The 26158-nt window shown below is 50.3% G+C and overlaps 10 protein-coding genes across 10 annotated transcripts; 4 read left to right on the top strand and 6 right to left on the bottom strand.

The window, feature by feature from the left end:
• On the bottom strand, positions 1-440 carry HO173_013052 (uncharacterized protein; the record flags this gene model as incomplete). The annotated part of the gene is made up of 2 exons (XM_037314881.1): positions 1-99; positions 153-440. The coding sequence occupies 2 exons, from the start codon at positions 438-440 to the stop codon at positions 1-3; spliced, it is 387 nt and encodes a 128-aa protein (XP_037158233.1).
• Positions 441-2470: 2030 nt separating this feature from the next.
• On the bottom strand, positions 2471-3625 carry HO173_013051 (uncharacterized protein; the record flags this gene model as incomplete). Its single annotated transcript, XM_037314880.1, has 3 exons — positions 2471-2969; positions 3025-3395; positions 3449-3625. 3 exons carry the CDS (start codon positions 3623-3625, stop codon positions 2471-2473), a joined length of 1047 nt encoding a protein of 348 aa, XP_037158232.1.
• A 1276-nt stretch (positions 3626-4901) lies between these two features.
• HO173_013050 (uncharacterized protein) lies at positions 4902-7286 on the top strand (the record flags this gene model as incomplete). Its single annotated transcript, XM_037314879.1, has 4 exons — positions 4902-5280; positions 5436-5834; positions 5982-6156; positions 6212-7286. 4 exons carry the CDS (start codon positions 4902-4904, stop codon positions 7284-7286), a joined length of 2028 nt encoding a protein of 675 aa, XP_037158231.1.
• Positions 7287-8236: 950 nt separating this feature from the next.
• On the top strand, positions 8237-9426 carry HO173_013049 (uncharacterized protein; the record flags this gene model as incomplete). Its single annotated transcript, XM_037314878.1, has 3 exons — positions 8237-8604; positions 8662-8938; positions 8992-9426. The coding sequence occupies 3 exons, from the start codon at positions 8237-8239 to the stop codon at positions 9424-9426; spliced, it is 1080 nt and encodes a 359-aa protein (XP_037158230.1).
• Positions 9427-11585: 2159 nt separating this feature from the next.
• Positions 11586-12044, bottom strand: HO173_013048 (uncharacterized protein; the record flags this gene model as incomplete). The annotated part of the gene is made up of 2 exons (XM_037314877.1): positions 11586-11638; positions 11696-12044. The coding sequence occupies 2 exons, from the start codon at positions 12042-12044 to the stop codon at positions 11586-11588; spliced, it is 402 nt and encodes a 133-aa protein (XP_037158229.1).
• Positions 12045-13928: 1884 nt separating this feature from the next.
• HO173_013047 (uncharacterized protein) lies at positions 13929-15697 on the bottom strand (the record flags this gene model as incomplete). Its single annotated transcript, XM_037314876.1, has 3 exons — positions 13929-14827; positions 14879-15601; positions 15655-15697. 3 exons carry the CDS (start codon positions 15695-15697, stop codon positions 13929-13931), a joined length of 1665 nt encoding a protein of 554 aa, XP_037158228.1.
• A 639-nt stretch (positions 15698-16336) lies between these two features.
• On the top strand, positions 16337-20783 carry HO173_013046 (uncharacterized protein; the record flags this gene model as incomplete). The annotated part of the gene is made up of 7 exons (XM_037314875.1): positions 16337-16392; positions 16450-16675; positions 16729-16788; positions 16835-19068; positions 19118-20200; positions 20257-20463; positions 20525-20783. 7 exons carry the CDS (start codon positions 16337-16339, stop codon positions 20781-20783), a joined length of 4125 nt encoding a protein of 1374 aa, XP_037158227.1.
• A 57-nt stretch (positions 20784-20840) lies between these two features.
• HO173_013045 (uncharacterized protein) lies at positions 20841-22435 on the bottom strand (the record flags this gene model as incomplete). Its single annotated transcript, XM_037314874.1, has 2 exons — positions 20841-20912; positions 21593-22435. The coding sequence occupies 2 exons, from the start codon at positions 22433-22435 to the stop codon at positions 20841-20843; spliced, it is 915 nt and encodes a 304-aa protein (XP_037158226.1).
• Positions 22436-22614: 179 nt separating this feature from the next.
• On the top strand, positions 22615-23087 carry HO173_013044 (uncharacterized protein; the record flags this gene model as incomplete). The annotated part of the gene is made up of 2 exons (XM_037314873.1): positions 22615-22799; positions 22853-23087. 2 exons carry the CDS (start codon positions 22615-22617, stop codon positions 23085-23087), a joined length of 420 nt encoding a protein of 139 aa, XP_037158225.1.
• A 185-nt stretch (positions 23088-23272) lies between these two features.
• On the bottom strand, positions 23273-25864 carry HO173_013043 (uncharacterized protein; the record flags this gene model as incomplete). Its single annotated transcript, XM_037314872.1, has 5 exons — positions 23273-25313; positions 25366-25517; positions 25566-25648; positions 25698-25772; positions 25828-25864. 5 exons carry the CDS (start codon positions 25862-25864, stop codon positions 23273-23275), a joined length of 2388 nt encoding a protein of 795 aa, XP_037158224.1.
• Positions 25865-26158: the final 294 nt, after the last annotated feature.

The raw sequence follows: 26158 nt of genomic DNA, 5'->3' as shown, positions 1-26158 counted from the left end.
TCATTCGGGCACAGGCCCAGTCGTCAGCGACGCTGGTACCCAAAGGCTAGTAGAGAAAGTCCCCGGCTCGCAGACCTTCCTTTGAACGCCGCACGTGACCTAGAAAGGATACTCTCAGTCTGCGTTCTCGAGACCAGCACGGCTGAACTTACCGGCTTGCCACAACAATAGTAGTAGTTGCATGGTGTACCGTGAGCCGGTTTGTCGAAGCACACTGGCACTGGCTCTTGGCCATTGGACAGGCTTTCGTCTGGAACGGCGAGGACGCACTGGTGGGGGCAGGTGGGCCAGCCGGGGAGGAAGATATCGATGCGTTGATGGATGGGATCAATAGGATCAATAGGATCAATAGGTCCAATAGGATCAATAGGATCAATAGGTCCAATGATGGGTGTCGAGGCGCTGACGGCTACGAGGCAGAGAAGTGCTAGATATTGCATGTTTGGGTCGGTCTAGGGAGGATCTCATAAACGATTGAAGTGCGAAATCGGTGTTCGTTACTCACACGAAGAGATTGAAGGTTCGTAGGTGCGTACCGACGAGTTAGACGCAGAAGGTGAATGGCGAGCGATTGATTGTTATATGGGACCGCGCATACTGATTCCGAGAACAAGTGTCGAAACTAACACGACGCTGCTAAGAGACCACGGCTATGATTGGTTGATTTTGATCGACACGAGGTCTCATTCCAGAATACGAGTCTGAGCCCCCCAGGGACTCCAACGCGCAGCACAACAGCAGATGTTTCAAGTCTTAACTATTAATAAGATGAACAGAGAGGACCCGTAATCAAACGAGACTGTTGTAATTGGAACAAAATTGATGGTTTCGCAGAAATTTGGAAAAAAAAAACAAAAGCGAACACGGAGCGCTCTAAACAGGCGGTACCATCACCTCGATGGGATTTGGCACCACTATGAGAATTTGATGAAATTGTTCACTTCCAACGACGTGCGACAGCCCTGAAGGAAATGGTACCATGGCATCGTTCAACTCATCTGCTGGAGATACCACATGCATCTCGATATCGCACCTCCCAAGATGCTAGGTATCTTGTATCTTATCACAACAAACACATAGGGATCGTTGCGCACCCTCAATGACTCTTGTGCTTACATACTCCTGTCAAGGCCCTTTCAATGGTGTCGTTCCCTGCTGCAAGCGAAAAGTCCTCCTCGGGACAGTTCCGCCCACATGAGATTTCCTCCCAGGTTTCCCCGCTGCGCCGCCAGACAGGGACCAAACCATATCGAGACCTATTCAGACCACAAAATCCAAGATACGAGAGTATTCACTATATAAATCCTTGCATCATCATCATCGATACACGGCAATTCGCCGACGGCAGCAGTCCTGGAAATCACCGTCGGTGTTTACTCGATCATCTGTACTTGGCAGTCTACCTACATCAAGATCTCCATCAACGGTGTTCTCCCTCTCAAAACGCACCTGCAGGACCAGCATCCCACGAAGCACCGACAGCCATGCCGTGTACATAAACATCCTTCTCCCAAGCAAAAACCATGATCCTCGACGCGTCTCTCCGGCCCCCGAACTCGCCACAACATCCTACGCCATCTTCCACCTCCCCACCTTCTTCCTCCCTCCCCCTGAGCCCTCAGAACCGCGACGCCGCGCGCCCGCGAGCCACGCCACCACGACCCCCCACCATCCCGCCCGGCCGCAACGCTCCGACACCCCATCATCCCTCCATTCCACCCCCCCCCCCCTCGACAAATTCCCCAACCCGCGGCTTCCGACCCCCGGATCGCAGACGCGCCGCAAAACCCCATCAGCGACCTGTTCTCCGCCTTCAAGTCGTGCGTCTGAACGACCCGCGTCGACAAACGTAGGCGGCAGGACGAGGCTTTCGTCTCGCGCGCCTTGCAAGACCATCGCCGCACGCACACCCCGGCGCGGGGATCGAAAAGCCCTCTGCGCCGCGAACGAGCGTTTGCCGACCTGGCCTCTCCGAGCGTGTGTTGTTGTTCGGATTTTTTGTTTAAGAACGAGAGGACTGGGTCGGAAATGTGGTAGTGGGCTGCGGAAAGCGACGGGGGAGATGCTGCCGGAGGGGGTTGTGGGAGCGAGGCTGGCGGCTGTGTTGAGGCCGGGGAGGGGGGAGATTGGCGTCGGGTGGGAGTGGAGAAAGGAAAGGGGGAAGAGACTAGCTAAGTGACGAACATATTGACGCACGAGAGACTCGGACGACCGTGTCTGTACCGGAGATTAATAGTATCACTTGCAGATGGACCTATTCCGTTTGCGAACAGGAAAGCCCTAGGCATGGATCTTTTATTAGAATTTGACGATGTAAATCACAATGAACCACAACGACATGCCCAAACGAGCCCTATCCCATCCAATCGGAGTCGACGACATTATACTCCGTTCCAATCATTACCATTCCAAGCCTGACCTCAACCCATGATGCCTCCGGCGACCCATCCATGTACCACACAGTATTTTTTCAGATGTGATACGGATCATTCATCTTTGGCGGTTCCGTAGGCGAGTGCATCTCCGAGACGCCATCTCGGGGCTCAGGATAGCTCGCTTGCTGTGGAGCCGAGCCCCCGTATTGCGGTGGGTACTCTCCTTGTGGCGAAGGATACGTCTGCAATGGGACCTGCTGGCCCTGAGGATATGAGGTTTGGCTTGGATATTGAGGTTGACCTTGAGGATAGTGGCCTCCAGAGTATGCTTCCTGGGGCATCGACTGCTGGGGTGACCCGGCCTGGTTCTGCATTGGCTGGCCCGTGTAGCCGCCCTGGGGGGCCATTGGATAGTTGTACTGGGAGCCGGGCTCCTGGGTATATGTTGGCGCTCCGCCTCCTCCTGCGGACATGCCAGCCTCCTCATTTTTCATTGGCGCGCCGATTGTGGGAGCGGGTGCTGTAGCGGTGCCAGATCTGCGCGATTTGAGGACCCAGAAAATATCAGCAGCTATGAACAGGGCGAAGAGAACCCTGTCCAATGGTCAGATGTCTGGTTGAAATCAAGTCTAGGGAGTGTTTTACGTACGTCATGATGGCATCAAAAGCCTGCTTCGCGGCTATCGTTCCACCCACAGTTGAGCCTGAGCTGGGACTGCTTGAATGACTCCTCCTCGGCTGCAGCACGTTCCCTCGCCTTGGAGAATAGTCTCGTTTGTAGAAAAAGTCGGAGCACTCGCAGGACTCGGAGTCGAAGAAGACATATCCATCGAGAATGCCGCAAGCGTTACATAAGTCGGTGCAGCTATAGCTCGAGGTCGCGGCGGCGGAGAGCCAGAAGATGAACATGAGGGCATCGAGGGCTAGCTGACCCCATATGAACCATGGAAGAAGCCTGGTGGTGCGGGATGGGCCCGAAGCGAGGATGAAGTAGACGAGAGCGATGAGGGAGAGGATCGACTTGGAATCAAGGTCAGCGGACGTCCTGCCGATGGATGTGGACATGGACATACGACGGCGAGATTGAAGCTGACTCTACCCGGTGCATCGCATCCTATGTCATGAAAGGTTGCAGTATTTGACGCTGTGATGCCGAGCACGATCAATGTGACGACGAGGGCAACCAGACGCAGGTACCAGAGCCACGGGAATGACCTGGGAGAGGTCTTGTCGCTGGTGTAGATTTGCATCTTGAACAACTTCGGACCTGACAGCGCGCAAATGAGCGACGATGGGACAATCTCAATCGGCAACGACAGCAATGATACAGGAATGTCATTGTGGGCACGGGCTTTTACATATAGCTTCACATGGTGCACAAGGCTATGTGGCCAAGAGAGAGGAAATGGAGTCAGAGACCGAAAGGAGAAAAGGTCATGGCCCCCATATGGAGAGGGAGGGTGTTGCTGGCTGAATTGGCTTGCTTGAACAAATCACAAAGGTCCGATGAGAGCGGCTGAGAATCAGCCTTGCGCATGTAGTTTCCTTTCTATTGCTTTCCATGCTTGACTGCAAGCCAGCGGTGTAGGTGTACGCATGTCACATCAGTCGAGGGGCCATCCTTGGATCAACTCTCGTCAGACTTCCTCGTTCCCAAAGGCCATGGATGACATAAGGGGATGGAACATAGCAACTCATTGCTCTGGTAGAGATGACTCTCTGTGTAGAGACGATGATGGATTCATGTAAGGATGGATAGTGAGTCAATGACAAGGCTGAGGGGAGTGAAGTCAACATCCAGCAATTTATTAGAGGGGCACAGGGGCCGAAATTGAGGTCTCGGCTATGCGCGTCTCTGATTGGTGCGGTATATTAGCATCCTTGGCATTGACGCCACACCGGTGGGGGTCGAAATGGACGGTCGTCCGTCAGGAGGTCGGGGTCGTGTCTTGACTCTTGACGGCAAATTACCTAGATGATATTCTGAACTTCTGCTGCTGCTTATTACTACTGACTTATTACTTGATAATGCCATTATTGTCCTGAAGCATGTACAGAGTAGATACCTTCAGTCTTCTGTCTTTGTCCGTCTCTACCTCGCGGTGGGTGGAGGGTTTGGAAAGGACGGTACTGGTAACGAAGATGCGGACTGATCATGTTCGCTTGACTTTTCCATTTTGAGAAAACGTGCCTTCTTTAGTACAGCACAACACCACACCAATGCAACTTCCCCGTCTTAAGGTTACAGTCAATCTGCAGAGTGCATGAAAGTACTGCTTGACTCGCGAGTTCGGTCCAGGGTTCTAGATCTGGCATTGGATATGTAATTGTACGGAGCTGAAAGAGATGGGTGGTCTGCAGAGCGCTCAGGTAGGCAAGTCTTCAGTCAGCCTAGATTCTCTTTTCCTCCGCCTTCCTTCCTCCATCATTCTGCCTCAATATAAATATTTGGTATTCCCACCTGCATATGCTACTCCAAGTCAGCGATTCCTCTGATCTCTGCTACGAGCTCGTCGTACTTCCATCATGTCACAAACAGCTGCACCTTTTGTGCATACAGGTCCATGGATCAATTGGTCTCATGGACTCGTCCTTGGCTCAACCATAACCCTCAGTGAGCGCGATGGCGAACTACTGACCGCATTCCTCGGCATATTTGTCACAGGTGCCGGTGCCGCTTGCTGGAAAATCATGAGTTTTGCGTTGCACCAGCACCGCAGCCCGCGCGACCCTCAAGACGGCATTCATCATCAACAGCAAGCCATACTCCAGAATACAGGAAGTCCGTTTGGGGCGTCTGCTGAGCTTGTTTCATTGGTCTGGTACTGGAGAAAGCATGCACTCAGACCTTTAGTACGAACTTTACCGCTAGTAGCTCTCGCTCTCCTCAATTTTGTTCTGTTTGGTACGTACATTGCTGAGAGAATCGTTCCCATCTGATACTCAGCCTGCGGTGCAAGACATATCGGGGCAGTAAGAGGCCGATCTTACTCTCTAGGCGTGTCTCTTCACTGTGGTCGTCGCCTTAATAAAGCAAAGCTAACTTCCAAATTTATGCAGGCGTTGCTGGCGTGTTCTCCTCGGAAGTCACCAAAGCAGCCGGAAATGAGACGTTGATTAGATCTTCCGATTGCGGATTTCTCAACTTCTCTGGAAACGCCGTTAGCCAGCATTCAGCTGCCTTTAATGATGTAGACGTTAATGACACCTTTGCGGCCACCACCTACTCACGGGCCTGCTATGGAAGTTCGCAGAGTCTTTTGCAATGCGCGCAATATCCTCAACAGCAGCTGCCTTGGAAAGTCAACCAAAATGCCACATGTCCCTTTGCACCTGACCTATGCTTTTACGGCGCATCGTCTGCTTATGAGATGGACACGGGCCACATTGATTCACATCAAGCACTCGGAATAAACGCACCAAAATTTGAGCGGATCCAATATCGCAAAGTCACAACGTGTAAGCTACCCCCTGATCCTTTCATGCCGAACTCCTACCCTGTGTTGTGTCGACAGCTACGTTCTGGGAGCAGATTGAGTCGTGCAGGTTGTCTCACGACTTGTGCCTCTATCCCAAACAAGAAGTACTGATACGGAGAGCTACTAGGCTCCCCTATCCACACCAGGGGCTATGTAACAGAAGTCAATGACACCAATCCAAGTGATCTCGCATACGGTGATACACTCCAGCAGTTTGACTACGGTTCTGTTCTTTCAATCTCCAATTATACATACCAATACGACACCCATAATATAGTGGGAAGTAACAGCTACCAGCTCACGTGAGCTCTCCCACTGTGGAACGATCTAGAATCCTGACTGACAGTCTAAACCTAGATCTCTCGCCTACCTTGCAGGGGCGGCTTCTAATGCATGGTATCCTGTCGATGCCCTCAATCGCACCGACGCTGACGTATCCCTCTTTCTACTCGCCCCAAATTCTGTCCGCTACGAGGCGCCCGTCACAGATCCATTCTACGCTGCCACTACTCCATTTAACCTATCTATCGATGGCGGTACTACAAATTACACGTATTACACATCAGATCAGTGGGTCAACGCTCTCGCTTGCACTGACCAACACCAATACTGTAACCCAACGAACAAGCAATGCACACCCTTGACCTCGTTGGTCCTGGCGCACAAGTCCTTATTCGAAAACAAGATCAGCCTCAACCAGGCTCAAATGGTGACTGCATTACGACTTGACCTCATCACTCAATTTCTTACAACCTACTTCAGCGTTAATTCACGTGGAGCCAGCGCCTTGCGGGCTTCCGAAACTGTGAATAATCTCGATCAAATTCCCCTCCCAAACAATCAATGGATGACAGAAGTCAGCACCTGGTTTTCCGTCTCCATGGCCAAGCTACAGCAACGAGTTATTGAATACGCTACAGGGCCCGGTTACATACCTGACGGAATGACCCTGAGTAGGCCCGTGGAACAACAGGAGAAGATGTGCAAGAATCAGATCGTCAGGAGCTCCGGCGGAACGATCTCATTCTCCGTACTGGGTGTTGCGATTATCTTGATTCTCGGTGCGGCGCTCATTTTCACCAGCCTAGTATTGCCGACTGCTATAGGACTTCTCCGCAAATGGTTGAAATGGAAGGAATACAAGGGTTTGCAATGGACGCTCGATGGGAAATTACAGCTTCAGAGACTGGCGTATGAGGAGGCAGGGCAGGGCCACTGGAGTGGAGGAGCCAGTTCTGTGCCGTTGATGAGGAAAGGTGATTTGATAGGGGTGCCGGAAGGAGTTGACACCACGCATCCCCGGTTAGGGCGCGCGCGGAGGCATTCTGAGGGTGGGAATTTGGCCACCGGGACACCGGAAATTGAGAGTCTGATGGGTGACAAGGGAATGAGGTACAAGGTTGAGCCTGAGGCAATGCATCATGGATACTGATGAACCACAAGATCGCGAATAGAGGCGACGTAAGTTGATCGGATTAATGTAGTGGACAGATATGGCTCTTTATGCTACTTATGCGCCTCGATACATGTGTAATTGTCTGAAGATTCAACAAGATCCCAAGTACCTCGGTAGGGTAAGCTGCATATGCTGATACCCTAGGAGCTACGCGCACCTTTTGTACCAAGGCCTTGCGACCAGATCAACGGAGTGGTAAGATACTGAGCCAAGAGCTTCAATCGCTCTATGGTAGAAGATGTTTTCTTTGACCAAATGCCTCTGGCTGGACACGGAGGAAGTGAGCACGTCGCAGCCGAGGCAGCCAGGCAGCGACGCCAGTGATTGGGCGGGGGAAAGGGTCGCGTTCGCGCTCAAAGGAAATTCGTTATCTGATCTGCAGGGACTACCACATGTGTCTCGATCCTTGGTCCTTCATGCTGTTGCTACGCATGAAAGTTACATGTGAAAAGGTAATCTACCGGAGCGGCTGCTCTGATGCGGCCAAAACGCCAGATGGGGTTGCTTGGTTGGCACTTGGCCATGCTTGAAGATACTGGCGTTCCATCTTCTCAAATCTCAGGCTCTGCTGAGTCTAGTGTGGTCTGACTTAGCTCTGTCTCAAAGTGATTCAGTCTTTAATGTGACCAGCGGAGTAGAGCAATACTCCGAATTTCGAGATGCTTGAAGGAATATGAATCAGCGATCCGCTTCGGCGAGCTCAGCCCTCAAGAGTGTGAAAAAGGGCCGGATGAGGGCGGCTTACGCTATTTATGGCTCTTCGTGCATCAGTAAGATAACAATACTCCGTAAGTCTGCCTTGCTCAACAAAGTGCAGGCGGCTGAAGATAATCAACGCGAGTCTTATAGTATCTGTGACAGGAATGCCGTTTGCCATTATTGCTTTCAAATTTACTGTTTAGAACCCTGCAAAGATACACATTCATATGGCATTGACGAATCTCGGATATGGAAGGACTGTCACTTCATGTGAGGGGATGGAAGTTGATCTGAGCGCAGCTAGACCTCATGAGCTACCGGATTCGCTAGGGATCGAAGCTACACCAGGAGAAGTTCATCCAACTTCTACACCTCAACCGGTGAAAGCTCCAGAGAAAGAGCTTGCGCATGATAGAGTAACGACAGCTCAGCTGCGGCCAGCTGGCTCTTCCGACCTCGAGATCCCATCCGGGAGCCCTTCATCCCTGAAACCAAAAAGCTTTCTACCTTTACTCGTGGCTGCGATCATAGTAGCTGTCATAGTATTGGCACTTGCTATACCTTTGGCCCTACGGCTGAAAAAGCCTTTCAAGCCGTATGTCGGAGACCTTTATTCTTGCGGACACAGCTAATTATCTCAACCTTTCCATAGGAGCTCACCGGCCAACTCAAAATCTACCGCTCGGGTCCAGGACGAATTGCCTACCTCCGGAGCTTTTAATGGAACTGGCCTAGCATTTATAGCTTTGGATCTCACTGACGTACCTGATGTCAGTCTTTTCTATCAAGACTACGATGCCCGGATTCGCCGGCTACACAGCATCGAGCTTTCACCATTTGTCGGTGGCTTCCCCATTGTTGCCTCAAACGCAAGAAATACCACACCGCTGACGACTCTCACGTACCCAGCTAGTAATGGGGAGTTGAATGTAAGATTGACCTCACACTAAGTGTATACGATTCAAAGTTGACGACCCATTAGTCTCACCTGTACTATATCGATGTCAATAACACGTTGCAAGAGTTATTCAGTACTGACGACCTCGCAACTTGGCAGCTTGGTTCTCTTGGCCGTTACAACTTCACGGCATCAGTTTCATCCACAGCCCTGACAGCCTTCGACAGTGACCACTGGCTCGGCCAAGACGGAAACAGCCCAGGATTCGCTTATACTATGGGGCGCCCGACAACAAGTTCCATGAGCTTGCTCTGTTCCCGAATATCAGCTAACAATACTTCTCACACTCCGTCATACCCGGCACCAATGGCAACGCTGGGATTGCGTCGGGTTGGTCGGACGAGTCAGGATTGGGCAATCTTTATGTATTCGACAAGAACAATGAATTTCAAATCTGGTCCAATAATTTCAATACCACCCATGACGCCACTCAGAATGCATCGTACGATAATTGGATAGAAGGTGGGTTATAGCTATCTCCGATTAGGATCCGTGCTCACTGTGTTGACAGATCCCAGCGAGACCTATTATGATGTACCGGCGAGTACAGCTTTGAGCTTCTGCGGACCCCCGGCCACCGGAGGCATTTTGTGCTTTCAACAGACCTCGAACGAAATGATGTGCTCGTCCGTCTCGTCCTCAGATGGTAGTCTCTTGCCTCCATCGGAAGCCCACGCCGCACCAGCTGTGACCGGTTTACATATGCCACAGACGGGAAGCGCGCTCTTAGCAATGTGGCAAGCAACACCAGGCACTTTTCCTTGGGAGTTGAATATTTTCTACCGAACAGTAAGCGGCGACATCATTCAGAACGCTGATGCCACTGGGACTTGGGTCAACAGTACCTTACCAGTGAGATGAATGAGTGCGACTTCAATCTTCCTGGTCCATATCCAAAACCCCACAAACAAACGCAGACACGAACGTTGAAAATTTAGATATGCATGAATGGCATCTGTCGTACTCGTAAGTGAGTGGTACCCATCATCGCCGAGAATATGTTCTCGGAAAAATTGGGACACGGCGCGTCGTGCCTGACTTGAACGAAAATTGCCAGGCTATTCAATAGAATAGACGGTAAAAGTATCTTATATCAACGGTAGCTGTCTGCGACAATGTCCGTATCCAGTCGAATGTAGCCATAGGGGCGGTTTCGACTCTAAGATTGACGCTTTCGATGGGCCTCGACTGGTTCAAAACAGCGAGCGACGTTGGCTTCTACTGTTCGCCAGCTCTGTTTTAGCCTACGGATGCCAATCCCAGCACGAAAAAGGAGCGGAGCTTCCATTCCAAGTCATGCAAAGCCTAGCACAGATTTCTCATAGGACCACATACGAGACCCTCTAGAGTACTGGTGTTGCCCCACATGGCTTCTCGACTATGCTTCGCTCAATTGCACGCTCGGCCTCCCATTCCGTATAGTGGTGTTTGTCAAGGGCGCAAATGATACAACATATCTTTCCGCTGCAGCGGACCTAGCTAGATACGACGATGCTTGTTTGAAGATTGGTAACTTCGACCTTTTGAGAAAAGCTTGGATGTTCCTTGGCCACTGAAGAGACCCGCCAACAGGCAAACGGTTGTGGCTCCCGAGATAGGGGGCTGTGATATATGGGCCTGACCGCCTGCTGAGGCAAAAGTATTCACGCCCAAAACATGAGGTCTCCACGATCTAAATCATAACTGGCTGTCATCAACTCGCCAATTATATTGTATGCAAGAATATCCGCGGCTCAACACATCTCTGTCCTCGAAGGTGAGTCATTAGTCTTGCATGGAGTAGTATTTTCCGGATAGATAACGAGGGCCACATTCAATAGAGAAGTCTGTAGGCGGCCCAATCTACGATGATGACAACTACGACTCGGTGTTTGCCCTCACAAACCTATGACATGAAAAAGTTGCCCCGTACTCTCCGAAAGCCTGAAATCCCCGCTTGGAGATCCCAAACAGATAGCGGCAGAGGGAGGCTCAACGGTGAAATCTTCAGAGAGGCTCTCCTCGCTCTTAGCCAGTACAAAGCCCATTCCCGTGTATCGATGACGTTCTGTCTCCCGATTAAACGACATGTACTTCCCCGTCCTTAGCACAACATGATAACCCCTTGATCTCTTCGTCCCATTGCCAGCCCATGATTTGAACCAAGCCAGGTCCATAGTCGGAAATCCTGAACCTTTCACTGTCTTCGTTGAAGCAGTGTTAAAGTCAAGGTCTGGACGGAGTGGTTTTCCAAACGGCCGCGTGCTAGACCTGATTGTTTTGTTCCCGACTTGATGGATATTACTGTTGACTGCACACATCCCACATAGGCGGTTTCTCACGTGCACAATCTCAAAACACTGGGCAGGTCCTGGGCGTCCATCGATGGCGCGGGTTATGGTTGGACATGGACAGTGACACGTTTCATTCCATCCCCCAATCTTCCAGTCTAATAAGACACGAAGGAGGTAAACAGGCGCGAAGAAGCATTCTCCTTTTGGACTCTAGCAGACCAAGAATCCAGCCGCAGATATATAGCCTACGTGTTCCTCCGCATATCCATGAATGACATTGAGGGTGCATCGAAACATACCCGCCTCCGATGCCATACCCCATCCACCTTGCTTCCAACCCAACACTCACAGCTCATCCTTCGTCACCCCCTCAATCCCCACCAATTCCGTCTCAAAAACTACCCAAAACACATCAGCCCCTTACAACCCCCCCCCCCCAACCCGAACGGACTTACCGAGCGTGCTCCCCGCAGGAATAGGCCCCATAGCCCTCTCCCCGTAGCCAAACTCCGGCGGGATCGTCAACGTCCTCTTATCACCAATGCACATGTCCAACAAACCCTCATCCCACCCCTTGATGACCTGCCCCTTGCCGACGGTAAAGTCCAACGGCTTGCCCCGGTTGTAGCTGGCGTCGAACTCGGTGCCGTCGGCGGCGAGCGTACCGCGGTAGTGGACGGCGATACTGTCGCCGCGCTGGGTCTTGCGCGTGCATGTGTGGGTGACGGTGTATTCGGTTGTGACCTCTGCGCTGAGGGCGAGGGGGAGGAGGAGGAGGGATAGGAGGGGGAGGACTGGACGCATCGTTGCGATTGTTCGTAGGTTGGGGGGGGGGGATTGAGATGGTGGGGCTGGGTTAGCGATAAGTGGATTGGAAGGGAACAATGGAGAATTGCAGCGATTAAATGCCTAGATGGACCGTTCGGTGTAGAGGACTCGAGGACAGATTTTGGTTCGCATGAACTTAGGGTTCGGCTCTCTGCGCGATTTCAATCTGCCGTGCCACCTTCCTTCTTCGAGACTAGCCAATGTACCACTTATATTTGCGTTTGGCATCAACCAAAATCTCATCTTTTTACGGCGAGGAAATCCAGTGTTAGTCAAGCTTTTGCTCCTCGCAGCTATAGATTGCATCTGTACTAGAATGTGTGGACGTGTTTGAATTGCATTTCCAGGACGATTTATGATTAGCGTGTGCACAACGCTCCGCAATCCTTGGCGCCCCCCAGCGCTGAGAATATCGCACACACACCTGTCAATTAAGGTAAGAGTATGTAGCATAAGGGCCCCTTCTGCAACCACATATTTTGGAAATAACCCCTAGATATTTCCACTAATTTTCAGCTTAGCGTCAAATATATACAGGGTATCGTTCTGTAACCATATTTCCACATATTTCCGCTTATTAAGCGAAAACAGGCTTGGAAATATGAAAATAACCCTCGAGGGTTATTTTCAGTCAAAATAAGGCTAAGAACGCCAAGAATAGTGGACATCTATGACCGATATACATATATTATTCTCTTTTTCTTATCCATGCTTCAGATTTGAAGCCGGTGTCTACTCTCTTGCTAAGACGATATTGTTGTATTATTTCGAAATGTTGCCTTCATAGTCTGGCTTCAAATCATAGGCCATAAGACACCGGTATCGGTAGACACTCTATGGGAGCAGGCTTATTTGGGGTAATAATGGGAGTAATAGGAGTATCAATGATAGCCAAAGCCTATGCAGCAGTAGCAGTAGGTATCTCGGCCATGACGATGTGGAATGGTAGGAATTCAATGGTTTTTTACGGAGAAGACAATTTTTGCGACGATTCTGACTCAGCCTCAGAAACAGGGTTACAGAACGGAACCGTACACATATTCTACTTGTTTTGGAAATATCCTAAGCGTTATTTTCAAGCCTTGTTTTCATTAGCCAAGTGGTGGCGTTATTTAGTGGAAATATGTAGGGGTTATTTCCAAAATATGTGGTTGCAGAAGGGGCCCTAAGTCATGCATAGAGGGCCACCCGAACTTTAATTTTTTCTAAGTCCTACAGTGGTAGCCCAACAGGGCTGACTGGAGAACTTTGCGGAGAATCATTAATTTCTCCACTGTAGGACTTAGAAAAATTAAAGTTCGGATGGCCCTCTATGCATGACTTATGCTACATACTCTTACCTTTAGATCCCTACAAACCCACCATCACATAGTTCAATGGCACATAATCCAGATGTGAGATACACAGTTCTACTTGCTCGTCAGTTGATCTATGTATGAAATCCTGAGTCTTAGATCTCTTTTAATCATTCTAGAACTTGATACAGCATCTAGAAATAGTTAAACTTTAATACGTTTTTTTAGATTTAATCTTACGTATAAATAATAGTATATATAAGACTAAATATCTTTAATATAGAGATTTTGATATTATATTACGTGGCGGGCTCTCTATAAGGCCTCGAAGAGAGTTTATAGAGATATATGCGATTAAAATAGCGTTAAGAGTTATAAAGCTTTATACGTAAGCTAAATCCCGCGGTTGCCGTAGAAAATAAAAAGCACCGCAACACCATTGTACCAACAGTCCGTACTACAGCGCGGGGGCCCAATCATGACCCTACTGCTGACTAGCTACAATAGTACGTGTATCATGTTTGAGGTCAACATTAAGTACTAATTCAATCATACAACAAACCTCTCAGCTTTGCCCGCTCAAGCATCTAAGACCACGCCACAAAATGGTCTTTAGGTGCCCTCCGCTCTCCACTAGGACGATACAACAAGCTAGTAAAGGAAGCGCGATGGCTACCCACAGCCAGATGGACAATGTTCCTTGTCCCAGCTGCCGGAAGTTCATTCCAAAGACTGATGTAAGAAATGAGATTGGCAAGAATATAAAAGTCAAACGATTGGTTGCCTTTGTCAAACTCGTGACAAGGACGGCTTGTTCGCTGGAACGTTTCGCCTCTTGGATGGAGGCATTGCTCATGATTGCAGACCGTCCTGCTTCGCAGAGCGTGATAACATTCTGGATACGAGTCGAAAGGTAATTGAGGTCAACCCGGAGTGTTGACATGAGTTCTTCATCGCAACAATGAGTTTGAGTTGCTCGATGCTTCCAACCCTTCAGGCACGTGTCGAGAGAGCCGAGGAGGTTTTGAATGTGCGCCCCATGCCTGATGAGTATGCTTCTTGCGTAGTCGAAGTGCAGAATCGAACTCATGTCTGTTCCAGCCAGATTTGACTCGGCCCGACTGATTTGATCCGTGGCAAATTGTTCTAGCATATTTACGTATTGCAATTCCGATGCGGCGTGGAAGGTAAAAATTTCTTGAATCGCAGACAACGGGTCTACAGCTGCTTTTGTCCAGTCAATTGTATGGCCATAGTTACCCGGTAGCGAGGAGAGCGCCTGCCTTAGCCGTGGATTTTGGGCGTCAGTCGGAGGTCGGGAGAGGTGAGGTTTTTCGGAAAGGTCCTTCTCGAAAAACACTGGACAGAAGTCGAAGCGGTTGACTGCGCCTTTGAATCGATCAGTATCAGGCGTGGGTACGAATGCAAAGTCATTGTCTTGGCCGGAGTCCGTCCACACAAGCACTGTAAGAAGACGTTAGCAGGCTCCTCTCTGCAGATTCCTATGATCGTTACCTGTCCAGCGATCTCCCCGCTTGAGCAGACAAGATGAGAGCTCTTGCTCGATGACGAGGTTGTCTCCGCTATGGATGTTTATTCGCCTTACAATCGACTGTCCTGCTTCTGTCGAAGTCCCTTCTAAAAACGATCGAAAGCAACTCAGTAACCGGCGCTCGCAATCTCCTCTGGCCTTCTGCAGATCAACTATATTCACGTAACGGTGCTCGCCGACGAAGAGTATGGAAGGTATGCAGAATCGGATTACATTATGGGATCTTGATGGTAACGTAGGAGCTGTAAACCAGTCTCTTTGGCCTGTGGGAAGAAAATTAAGATGTTGATGGAAGAACCGATGATCGAGCTTATACCGCGCTCCAACAGCAGAGAGCCATTCAGGGGAAGGGCGTCCAGCCAAAAATATTAGCTCATTACAGTCCGCGTTGTGATTGTTAATGGATATGGCCTGCTTATACTTGTCGATGTCATCGAATGTTGTAAGCTTCGGATCCATATCCGGGAAAAGAGCATATTCGTAAACAAAAGGTCGGCATTCTTCTTCGGCCAAGCTCTCTGGCACGAACCGCTGCGGATTCGGCCGACGGGCGTGCCTAGCTGACTTCTGGTTGGGTTTGTGCAAAAAGCGGGCAAGGTTGCCGAGATACGCTGCTGAGTGTAGTGGGTCGTTGTGAAAGGATCTTATCCTAGCCAGAAACGATTGTGTGTATTCTTTTGTTTTCTCTACTGACGTATTAGACTCTCATTAGGTAAGAGGAGAAAATTGCTAGATGTACCTTCGGTGGTTGAAATATCGGCCGAGACGTCCGAAGTAGCCATCAGCAACTATGACTTGATCAGGAGCTCGCCGATTTAAGAGGTCAATTGATCGCTGTAAACGGAGCTTTGACAAGTCCATGCCACAACACATATATCATCGCTTCAATGATCTAGCCTGGGTCTCTTGCCATCGTGCGAATGCAAGTATGAGGCTGAGGCTGAGGCTGAGGCTGTGCGCTTGTAATTCTGCGCGATTTGATCACACCGCCGCAATTATCCTGATTCAAGGGCGTGTCTTTTGGGGAGATACTCACCTTGGTATTCGGTGTTCCACATCCGGGTTACTTATAGCGTTCAGCGCCTCTATACCCATGGTACAGTGCGCCAGCGCGCATATCTTGGGCAGGATCGCCTTTGCGTCCCTCCGCAGCCAATTAGAAGAAAATGACGACACCGCACAGCTACAGCCTCGATAGCTACGAAGGCTCCAGGACGCCTTGCATAATTTCTGTGAGGCTGTGCTTGCGAAGATATATCTAACCCAATGCTGCTCGCACCTGCTTGTTCATCACGATGTGAAGCACGGTTGAAAACAAATAGCTCATTGCCTGGAAAAGTTCGCGAAACTCAGATTTTAGGCGGCCTAATATGATCACGTGGTAATAAGGCGTATTTTCTCTACAGGTCTCTCGGGTCAATATGGCGCGGCTACAAAAGATACGCGAGAAGAGAGCAGATACCTCTGAAAGAACGAAGTAAGCAATTTTCACTAGAGTCTCAGTCTTTTCTTGCTGATAACATGGATACCGCAGCATTGTTATTGTACCAGGAAATAATGGAGAAACGCTAGCAGACCAGACCTGCCCCCACTTCCCAAAGTGGCTGGATGATATTATTGCTTCGGAGAACAAATGCACGGTAGTCTGGATTTTCCACCATGACATACGGATTGACAGCCTTGCTTCGTGGTTTGCGTATTGTGAAGCTGGAGAACGTTTGTTACAGGCACTTACGGCTATGCAACAGGATGATGGCCTGGTGAAGATGAAATTCTGCTTTTCTAATTTTGCTTGCACTGACGGCACGCCTAGTCAGATGATGACACCCTGATACTAATAGGCCATAAGTTGGGTAGTTTCGTGCTCAAGAAGGTGTGCCTGACTATGCCGAATTGCTCAACTTTGCTGATGACTCAAGGCTCTTCTCGAAGCATATCGAAGCTCACACCATCAACATATGGAAGCTTTGCTCAACACCATCGAGACTCTCGTTATGCTTGGAGATCCAGATCTTAATCTCGATAATCAAAATGAATGGATCCCCTTGATCTCAAAGTGTTTGCCTTGCAAGACACTGCCAAAACATCTCAACTGCCCTCAGGATGCCAGATGCCTCCAGCATATTGCCGCCCGCTTCGAAGAATTTACTCTTCATTCTACCCTATTTCAAGTCTCATGCGCAGCCGAGTCCAAAAGGAAGCATGTTTTGAAATTCCGCGCTGAAGACCCTCGGTGCATATGTTCCGCAACCATGAGTGTCAGGATGTGGACGACTACAGACGAAGAGATTACAATTCCACCCGGAGAAGGAGACAAGAAGAACTGTGCTTTCTACCCGAGAAGTACAATCTACAACCGGCTCCTTTCAATACCTAGTTTTGGCGCCCAGCTTTCAATTTCTGGTACTCCTGCACAACTACCAGTGATTGAGGCTCAGGTCCGTGCCGGGCCAAGCACTTGCCTGCCCACGGATGAAACTGCAACGGACATGACTAGCAGTGGACCAGCCTCACCTCAAGCAACTCTCCTGACCATGCATCCAATACCCTCAACAGACGCAACTCCAGTTCCGATGGTAGAATCGGCCAGTGGCTCCGATAATATATCAGCCAGCGGCATTACAAACGAGGCTAGTTTCACGGGTCATGGCGTTCAGCATCCTGACCCGAGAAGAAAGCCACCTGATCTTCTCGCTGCAGAAGCCAGCAATAAGCCTAAGAATATACCATACTATGATACTGGAATCAAATCCCAGGAGGCGATCAAGATTGAACAAGCTAGACATGAAGGTTCGGTCACAAACGTAACGCAGCAGAACTCTCCAGAGGTTTTATCGGTTCTGGAATCGCCACGCGTGGAACGCCGATCTCGGATCTTCTCCATGCGAGTTCCGAGTAGAGATGCAAGATTTTTTGGCCGCCAAGAACTTTTGATCCCATTGGAAGGTATTTTCTTGCCTATACCTGTGCTGCCCAGTGGCTATATAGCAAGCCCAGACTCCGGTGCCGTCATCGTCTTACATGGCGCTCCCGGAGTTGGGAAAAGTGCCATTGCGTTGGAATTGACATGTCGAATTCAAGCTAGATTCGATCATGTTTTGTGGCTTCGTGCCAACAGTAACCTTCATCTTGCTCAGTCATTTCACGAAGCTGCAGTAAGTCTTGGTCTGGTCCAAGATCGCAGAGATCATTATCATGAGAATAGCAGGAAAAAGCTAGTAGCCTGGCTTTCTACCACAAGCTCAAGGTGGCTCCTTGTCTTCGATGACGCGGATGAGCTTCAGCTTCTATCACGCTTCATGCCGAATCGCCGTCGTGGCTCTATCATATTGACGAGCAGGCAACCGTTTCGAGAAGGACTAGACATTGAGGCACATGAGTGCTTGCACGCTTTTGAGGTTGGTCCCTTTACTGTCGAGGATGCCACGAAATTTATTCGTTCGCTGGCACCTCGTGCAGTTGATGCAGCAAACCCTGCAGCAGACCTTGCAATGTTGGCGACAATTGCAGAGGATTGTCGCTGTCTGCCGCTAACCCTACGCGGGGTGGGTACTATTCTCAATCGCCGGAGCTCATCCAAAGACAACCAAATCATGGCTATACTGGAACAACACTCGAGTCGCGTGCTCGCTTCTCAGCCTTCTAGCCCTCTCATATGTGCCAACCTGTCATCGGCTTCATATGCTCTCGCAAACGTCATCACTTTTCTCGATTCATACTGTGTTGACGACGCAATCCTGCTCGGCGCTCAACGCTTCCAAGACGTCCCATTGAATGCGTTCCCAATGAATGATCATGACTACTTCGATGCCAAGAATGAGCTAATTGCGCATGCTCTATTAGCTGCCGAGGCGGATCCCAGTGGACTTGATATACACCGCGTGACCGCCACATCATTCCGAGCCAAGCTTGATCCGGGCAATTTTAGGGGAGGGTTTCATTGTGCGAGCCGGCTTCTTGAGGCAAGATGGCCATCTAGGAGGAAGATGAAGAACATCGTGCTTGGGAATTGGCCAGAATTTGATACTCTTCATCGTCATGTCCACAAACTCTCTAGCATCTTTGTGGAGTATGATCAGAAGCGGGAAAAGGGCACGCTGAGCCAGGAACTCTCAAATGATTCGTATCTCAAGATACTTGTTCTCACAACTTGGTAAATCCTTATTGATCCCAGAAGAGCCGGGCGGCTTATTCTCGTACAGGTACAATGCGCACCGGGGCAATGCCGAGGAAGATCAGGTACTGATACGGCTTGCTCATGGATTGATTGCTAGATCGCAGAGGCCCGATCCGAGCTTACTTCAAATGGAAACTTCTACTACAAAATTACCCGCAAGACTCATCGACGTTGGTCTAGATAATACGCAATCTCCACGCCTTGTTGACACTGCTGGCCAGACTGGTTGTTATGTAGCTCTCAGCTATTGTTGGGGCTCTCGGGGCTCTTCGGAGACGCAGTTGACGATTTCAAATATGAGCAGACTTCGGCAAAGTATCGAACCTTCCGAAATACGAAGATCCGTATTTGATGCGATTGAACTTACTAGGCGCCTGGGCGTGCGGTACATCTGGATCCATTCGCTGTGTGTTGTCCAAGGTGACCAAGAGGACTTGCTGAATGCGATGTCGAGAGTATCAGACATCTATCGCTCAGCCATTCTCACTATTGCTCCAGTCAGTACGAGTGATGAGACGGTTGACGCTTGCTTCAATAGTTCTATCCTCGAGCAATCGTTTTTGATCTTCTTGGACTGGTCACGGCCAATGGTCGCGAAATCGTGTTCAGGCCGTCTCTTTACACCAAACACTTTTAGTCGACGCTGGAGCGTCTCAGAAACAGTCTCGAAAGAAGTGTGGTTATCATTCGCTGCGCAGCTTGAGAAAGCAGTAAACGCCATTGGAGCGGCGACTCAAACCAATGAATCAGACGTACCTCATGATGGCAACCCGGACTCGCGTCTACATGATGCTGAAACTGTCCAATTGGAAGCAGAAACTACTGACACACGATTTGATGAAGCAAGCCGTGGGATTGACCAAGGAGTCCACCATACTGAGGCCGGCAAGATTTTCGAAGCACTAGCCTTCTTCATAAAGGCAAGAGAGCTCGTCAGTGCTTTCCAGCTGCTGACCCCAAGGTCATGGAAAATCCATGCAGTAGCCTCTGCAAACATTGCTCTAGTCTATCAGATGCAGAATTTACCGGCCATGGCACTTGGGATCGCGGAAGCTTCATTGGCAATGCAAAGAAAACTTCCCAACGTCGATTGCAACTCTTCGCTCGAGTGAGTAAACATCAACCAATTTGCAGGATGAGAGCTAAACGGTGGGCCGCCAACAGATTAGTTCGACTCCATTTTGTGATGGGCGGCATCTATAACGCTCTCGAAGAACCAGACGAAAGCCTCAATTGTTACAAAAAGGCCAGCGAAAATGTGAAGAAACTGCCGGAGGAAGGAAAGTTGTCCGAAAGCGCTAACTGTAAAGCAGTCCTCGACCTCAAGCTCGCTGAGCACCAAATGAGGACGAAAGACTACCAAGAAGCCCAGTAAGACAACCCAACCTCCGCTCCGTCAGCTTCATCCCTACTAAAAAACGTGCACTACCAGTGCTCTCCTTCAGCAAAGCCTCGACCATTTCCAGTCGCAGCAGAGTCTCTCCGCGCAAGCTCATCTCGCCCGAACGCTGGGTTGGCAATCTGTTGTCTTTGAAGCCCAGGGAAGTAAGATCATGGGCAACGCTATCAAGGCAGCCGCGAGACAGACATGGATTGGTGTTCGCGAAGCGAGGGGCCGCGCTGTGCCTGAAGGAATCACTTCCCTCAGTCCCGACGACTTCGACAGAGAGGTGGAGTTTTGGTACAGGTAGGTAGCCCTAGGAGGCTGTTGCCGCTGACCTTGGGGCTCGAAGCCTCCCCGGTGTTGCCTATGAGCTTTGGGAAATCTGAGGATTGATGGCTGTACTCTTCGCCGAGCTTGGAGCTGGCTCGATCCGCCACTAGCAATGCACAGCTTGAACCAGCGGGGGGAAGAGAAGGGCCGAGTGTAAGAAAGGGTGAAGAGAAAAGGGTACGATTCGCTTGAGGCACCACCAGGCAGGGATTCTAGAGATTGGCAGACTATCTGTTGTTTAACAGACAAAAGGTAGCAAGCTAGGAAGATTGAATATTCTTGTGCGACAACAGCTTGAGCAGAGCATTCGAGAGCCGAGAGATCCACTCTTTGATGCTGAGCTTGTCAATGTTTTGGAGATATGCGCCGCTCCAATTGGTCTGCGAAAGGCTGGCATGGTTCTTTTCGCCAATGTATTGGCATTGAATCGAATGATCACATCGCCAGTCCCATGACTGCTGTGGCAGGAGTGATTCGGGTAGCGAACCTGCGAGCAACGGAATAACTTTTTTCTCGGAGGAAGGGTGGGGGTGGGGGGGGTGAAGAAAGGCGCTGGAGAGAATTTCCATTTTGGACCCGTATTGGACTGAAGGCCGTTCATTGTAAAAGTCATGGGTATCTCGAAAAAGCACACATCTATGCTATAAATGGAACGCCATTGCATGCACCATTTATGGTCCACTCCTAATCCATCTCCTCCAGGTCATTCCCCTCCCCCTTTCCCACCTCATTCTCAGACACCAATATCCCCACCAAACACTCCCCCAACATATTCTCCCAACTCACCCACGGATGCTTCTCATTAAACAGCTTCTCCCCCTGCGCCACCTTCCCCGCCCCCCTCATCAACTCCCCCACCCCTCCCGGATGAAATTTCATATACGGCGTCAGATTATATACCTTACCCTGCCACACCCCCCACGCATCCCTCCCTTTGCGCCCATGATGCCATTTCAGCGCCGAAGGCGGTACCCGTATGAGCTGCGGCGGTACGTCGGCGCCGCGGAGGAACGTAGGGGTGGGAGGATTGGCGGTCAGGTGCGCCCAGTCGAGGGGGGAGTGGCCGGGGTCGAGGAGGACTTTCTTGGAGGGGCGCGCGGAGGGGGAGAGGGTGGAGGTCGACAGGGAAGAGGTTGGTGGTGCAAGAGAACGGGAGGGTGGAGCGCGGAGGGTAGAAGCTGTCGAAGGGGGTGGTCGGAGGGTTGTTGAGAGCGTAGGAGGAGCTCGGGGGGTGGGTGCGGGGATTGGCGGAGGTGGCATGAGGGAAGGTTCCGGTTTTCGCTTGGCGTTTGGGCTCGGTCGAGGGGGCGGTGGCATTATGGAGGATGGTGGTGGTGGAGGAGACGTGCCCAGACGAGATGATGGCTTCGACTTCGTGGCTTGTATGTCCTTCTGAATGTCGCCAGGCGCAGCATCTTTATTACTTCCTTCCTCATCGAGCGTGAATGTAGGGATTTCGGGTCTGGTTTTGGCTCCATCGTCGTCGTCTTCTAGTTCTGCGATTGGCGATCCTGCGCCGCTCTTCCCTGGGTCTTGTTTTCCAGTCCATGCCGAGTGCCGGGTTGACTGATACCTGTATATGATCACCGAAACAGAGACAAGCAGTATCCCGAGTCCAAATAGCACCATATCAAAACTATCTCGTCTCAATCTCTATAAGATTTAATAGATTCATATTGAAAAGATATTCGAATCACAGCACGCGAGCCGCCACCGAAGTCTGGATCTCCGGGTAGCTGGTGTGAATTATTTCCCGACTCCAATTCGTGGGTGCAATGAGCTTCTTCTCTATCTATATTTCCGCTGTTATGATCACCCGAGTCCTGGCTCGCTGTCCGCGGACACTCATCTCTGCACCTACACGTTCCAACGCCACGCCCATCCACCTCTGTCGCCAACCTCGAGTGCTCCCCTCCATCACCCAACCACATCTTCGCCGCACTTTCGCTGCCAAAACCTCCGCAGACGAGCAAGTGGAAGAATTACAAGAACTGTCGGTCTCTGTCCTAGCCATTTGTCCTGTTCGACTACTGACAACAGCCACAGCTATGCAACAGCAAAAGACGAATTCGAGATAGCCTCCGAAGAAACCGAAAAGAAGACCGTTTACGCAGCCGACGACAGGGCAGCCGCCCAAGAGGAATTGGCAAAATTCAAAGAGGCTTACGAGAAGGCCATCAACTCGGCTGATGGAGAACAGATAAAGAATAGAATTGGGTCAAGAGTAAGAGAATTGGAGAGAGCGGTAGAAGCAATGGAAGAGATGGCGATGGAAGACTAAAAGTGCGAAGATGGCAAGGAAAGAGCGCGGAGTTGAGGAATCTTGTATATTGCTTTGCTTGTATATTCACGTGATATATTACAGCAACTTGGTTGGACAAGAGCGATACCTTGAGGATGTACAAGCCATGTGAACAGCGCAAGCTGACGCAAATATGTGCCAAAATTAGCTCAAAGGCCTGCCATCTATCTCCCCTTCTTCTTGAACCTGAACTTCAGCTCGTCTTCGCTGTCACTGTCCGAGTCCTGCACGGCAAACGTCTTCTGCTTCTTGGCTGGACCGCCGTTGGCCTGGCTAGCAGCCGGTCGCTTCCCATTCACAACTTGAGATCTGTTGCTGCTTTCATCCGTTTGTTGAGTTCTTTCCTGGTGCAATGTGATCCTCGGAGCATCCTCCTCACTGGACACAGGTATATCTCCATCAACAACAAGCTCGGAGGGTCCTTCGACGGCCTCGCTCTTCGCTGTAGCAAATGGTTGGCTCTGTGACTGCGATTGCGTCGTGCGCTCATTCTCCTTGCGCCTCTTCTTTGTCTTCTCGCTCTCCACCCAGTACCCTTGTCCAATCCCAAAGTCCTTCCTCTTGACTTCTTCCAAGGGCACAATGACACTCTGGCCACGCCTCGCTTGAGTACCTTCCCCTCGCCGCCGGAATTTCTTGAAGTTCTTTCTGCCATTCCAACGCTCATCCCATCGGCTGTCTGCGGGATTATCATGTTCTCTTCGCTGTGTTCGTTTTGAGCGATCAAGGACGTCCATAGGCTCGACAATTGCAAGTTTCTTCATCTCATCAATGCTCATACCATCTATGGTTTCTCGAGGGTTCTCTTCATCTCGTCTGGCTGCCTCTTCTTTTTCTTCTCTTTCTCGTCGCTCACGCAGTGCCTCTTTGATGTTGACCTCTTTAGGCGGTTGCCGCGTGTTCTCCTTTTTAGCCTTCTTCTGGGATGTCTCGAACGATTGCTCTCTTGGAACTCCGTCGCGCTGAAAAGATTCAGCCTCTTCAATCCTTCGTTTTTTCATGGCCGTAGCAGCTGGCAAAAGACTGTCCATCATCTCATCTTCGTCAACTTCTTCTAGAGTTGACGCTGGTCGTTTTCGGGATTTTGTGGCCTCATCCTCGCCATTCTCTTGGTTTTGAGAGTCAATCTCCACGGGAGAATCCGCCAAAGACGCACCATTGGAATAACGTTGTGACCTTCCACTCAGCGGTGCATACTCCATCTGTGAGTCAACAGGAGCAGGTCGAGAAGATGTTGGCATTGAAGACTCGTCGTCATCGTCAGCGCCAAATCCTTTGAAGCGGCTCACAACATTTCCTCGAACACGAGCTCGCCTTGGTGCGGGCTTGGAGACCTCTGGCTGAGCAAGTGTTTCCACTTGCATGACATCTTCTGCTAATGCTGCTGGTGCAATCATTCCGTTGGTCCTCGGCGCCGACTCCTCATAGTCCACCTCCAATGGCCTTCTCAGGATGCTGGCATCATTCAGCAATATGGCCTCGATGAACTCGCTTTGTTCGATCAGCCGTTGGCCGAGAGCTAGAGATATTGTAGTATCCATCTGGGCTGCCCAATCTGCGAACTTCTCCTTCAACCTGAACCTGATGACCACTACACCCTTACCCTCGCTTCCATCTTCGAACTCTCCCAGACCCTTTTCTCCAGCCACACCCTTTACATAGCGCACAATTTCCTCAGCCGTAGTCTTTCCGGGATTGGGAATGAACGACAGAGCTTTCCCGCCACCGTTCGTAATCGGGGCTTGTAGTGTCTCGAACTGAGTTGCGTCCAAGAATACAAAGGTATAGCCTTCGAAAACATTGTCACGATGCGAATTTGGTACAAAGTCTTCGGATGGTCTTTCGCTGGGTTCCTTGCTTTTCGCCGGCAGATGCTCTGAAGCATTTGGCCAATGGGCGTCGAAGTCCTCCTCGAGCGGGGAAAGACTCTCCAGCTCATCGAGGTTCTCTGGGGTTGTTGCGTAGACCAGAGCATCAATGTAGGTTTCCGTCACAATGTATTTGCCATTGATGAGAGCCTGGAGGCCTTTGGCAGTATTTCGTTTGGTACTGACAACATGTGTGGTCACGCCGACGATGTAGGGTATGACGACTTTAATATCGAGATCCTCAAGTCTGTTTCGGTAATTAAGTAATGGATCCTTGCCAGTCTTCATCTCTTTTGAGCTCAGTGAGAAAGTGAAAACAACTGGTTGCCATTTGATACTACTCGCTTGTCAGTACCTATCCCCGTCGTTAGCAGGACCGCTAGGCTTACCGAAAAATATGGTTAGACTTCCCCAATCGAAACGTGTGTTCACTGTCCTTTAACACTCGCTCGTTTTCCTTGATGCGGACGCCGTCAACCTCTGTACCAAACTTCGTGGCCTCATCTTTAAGTGCGATCTCTGATCGAGTATGTACAAGCGACTACGGCAGTCAGAGAGAAAGCCTAGTAGTCTGATGAGTGGAACTCACTCCATCGCCTGGCTTGACGGCGGATACAGTCAAGGTAAGGTGCTGCCGAGAGACGGACTTTTCATCCTTAAGCTGGAAGCTTTCTATGAGATGTGAGCGCTGGTCGATGAAATTGCATATGGGCCTGCATACTGTTCCTTCCCCTAGACAGGTCCAGCGTTCTCCCGAACAAATATTTCTTCCCCGGGCGTAGCCATATCCTTTTGCCTTGCGGAGGCTTGTTAGCTTGGGCCCTCACAGCAGTACTGTTGCTCACACTCACTGTCTAGAATGTTGCTATCACATTCCAAGGTCCACATTGCGCCAAGGAAGCTGTTGAGAAAGCACTTTACGCGGGATGAATCCTGACGCGTCTCGTCACCTGGATGGCGGCAGTGAGTATTGTTGTTTCACTGACATCTCCATGAGCCTCATTCAACGCTAAGCCTCGTCTCTCTCTACAAGCGCCTGTATGTAGAATGAGGCGGTAGGAAACAACCGAGGATGGGAGTAGTACAGTTGTTTACGGAGTGTTCCAAACTCAAGACTCACTGGGGTTTAAATCCGACGCTAATCTAAGCCCGAGATATCGCGCTAACCGTGAGAGTGAATCA

This window comes from Letharia columbiana (assembly GCF_014066305.1).
Source record: "Letharia columbiana isolate WasteWater2 chromosome Unknown xfSc0000022_s0, whole genome shotgun sequence".
NCBI classification, from domain to species: domain Eukaryota; kingdom Fungi; phylum Ascomycota; class Lecanoromycetes; order Lecanorales; family Parmeliaceae; genus Letharia; species Letharia columbiana.
Note: the sequence above shows the minus strand (reverse complement) of the source record. Positions and strands in the feature narration are given on the sequence as shown.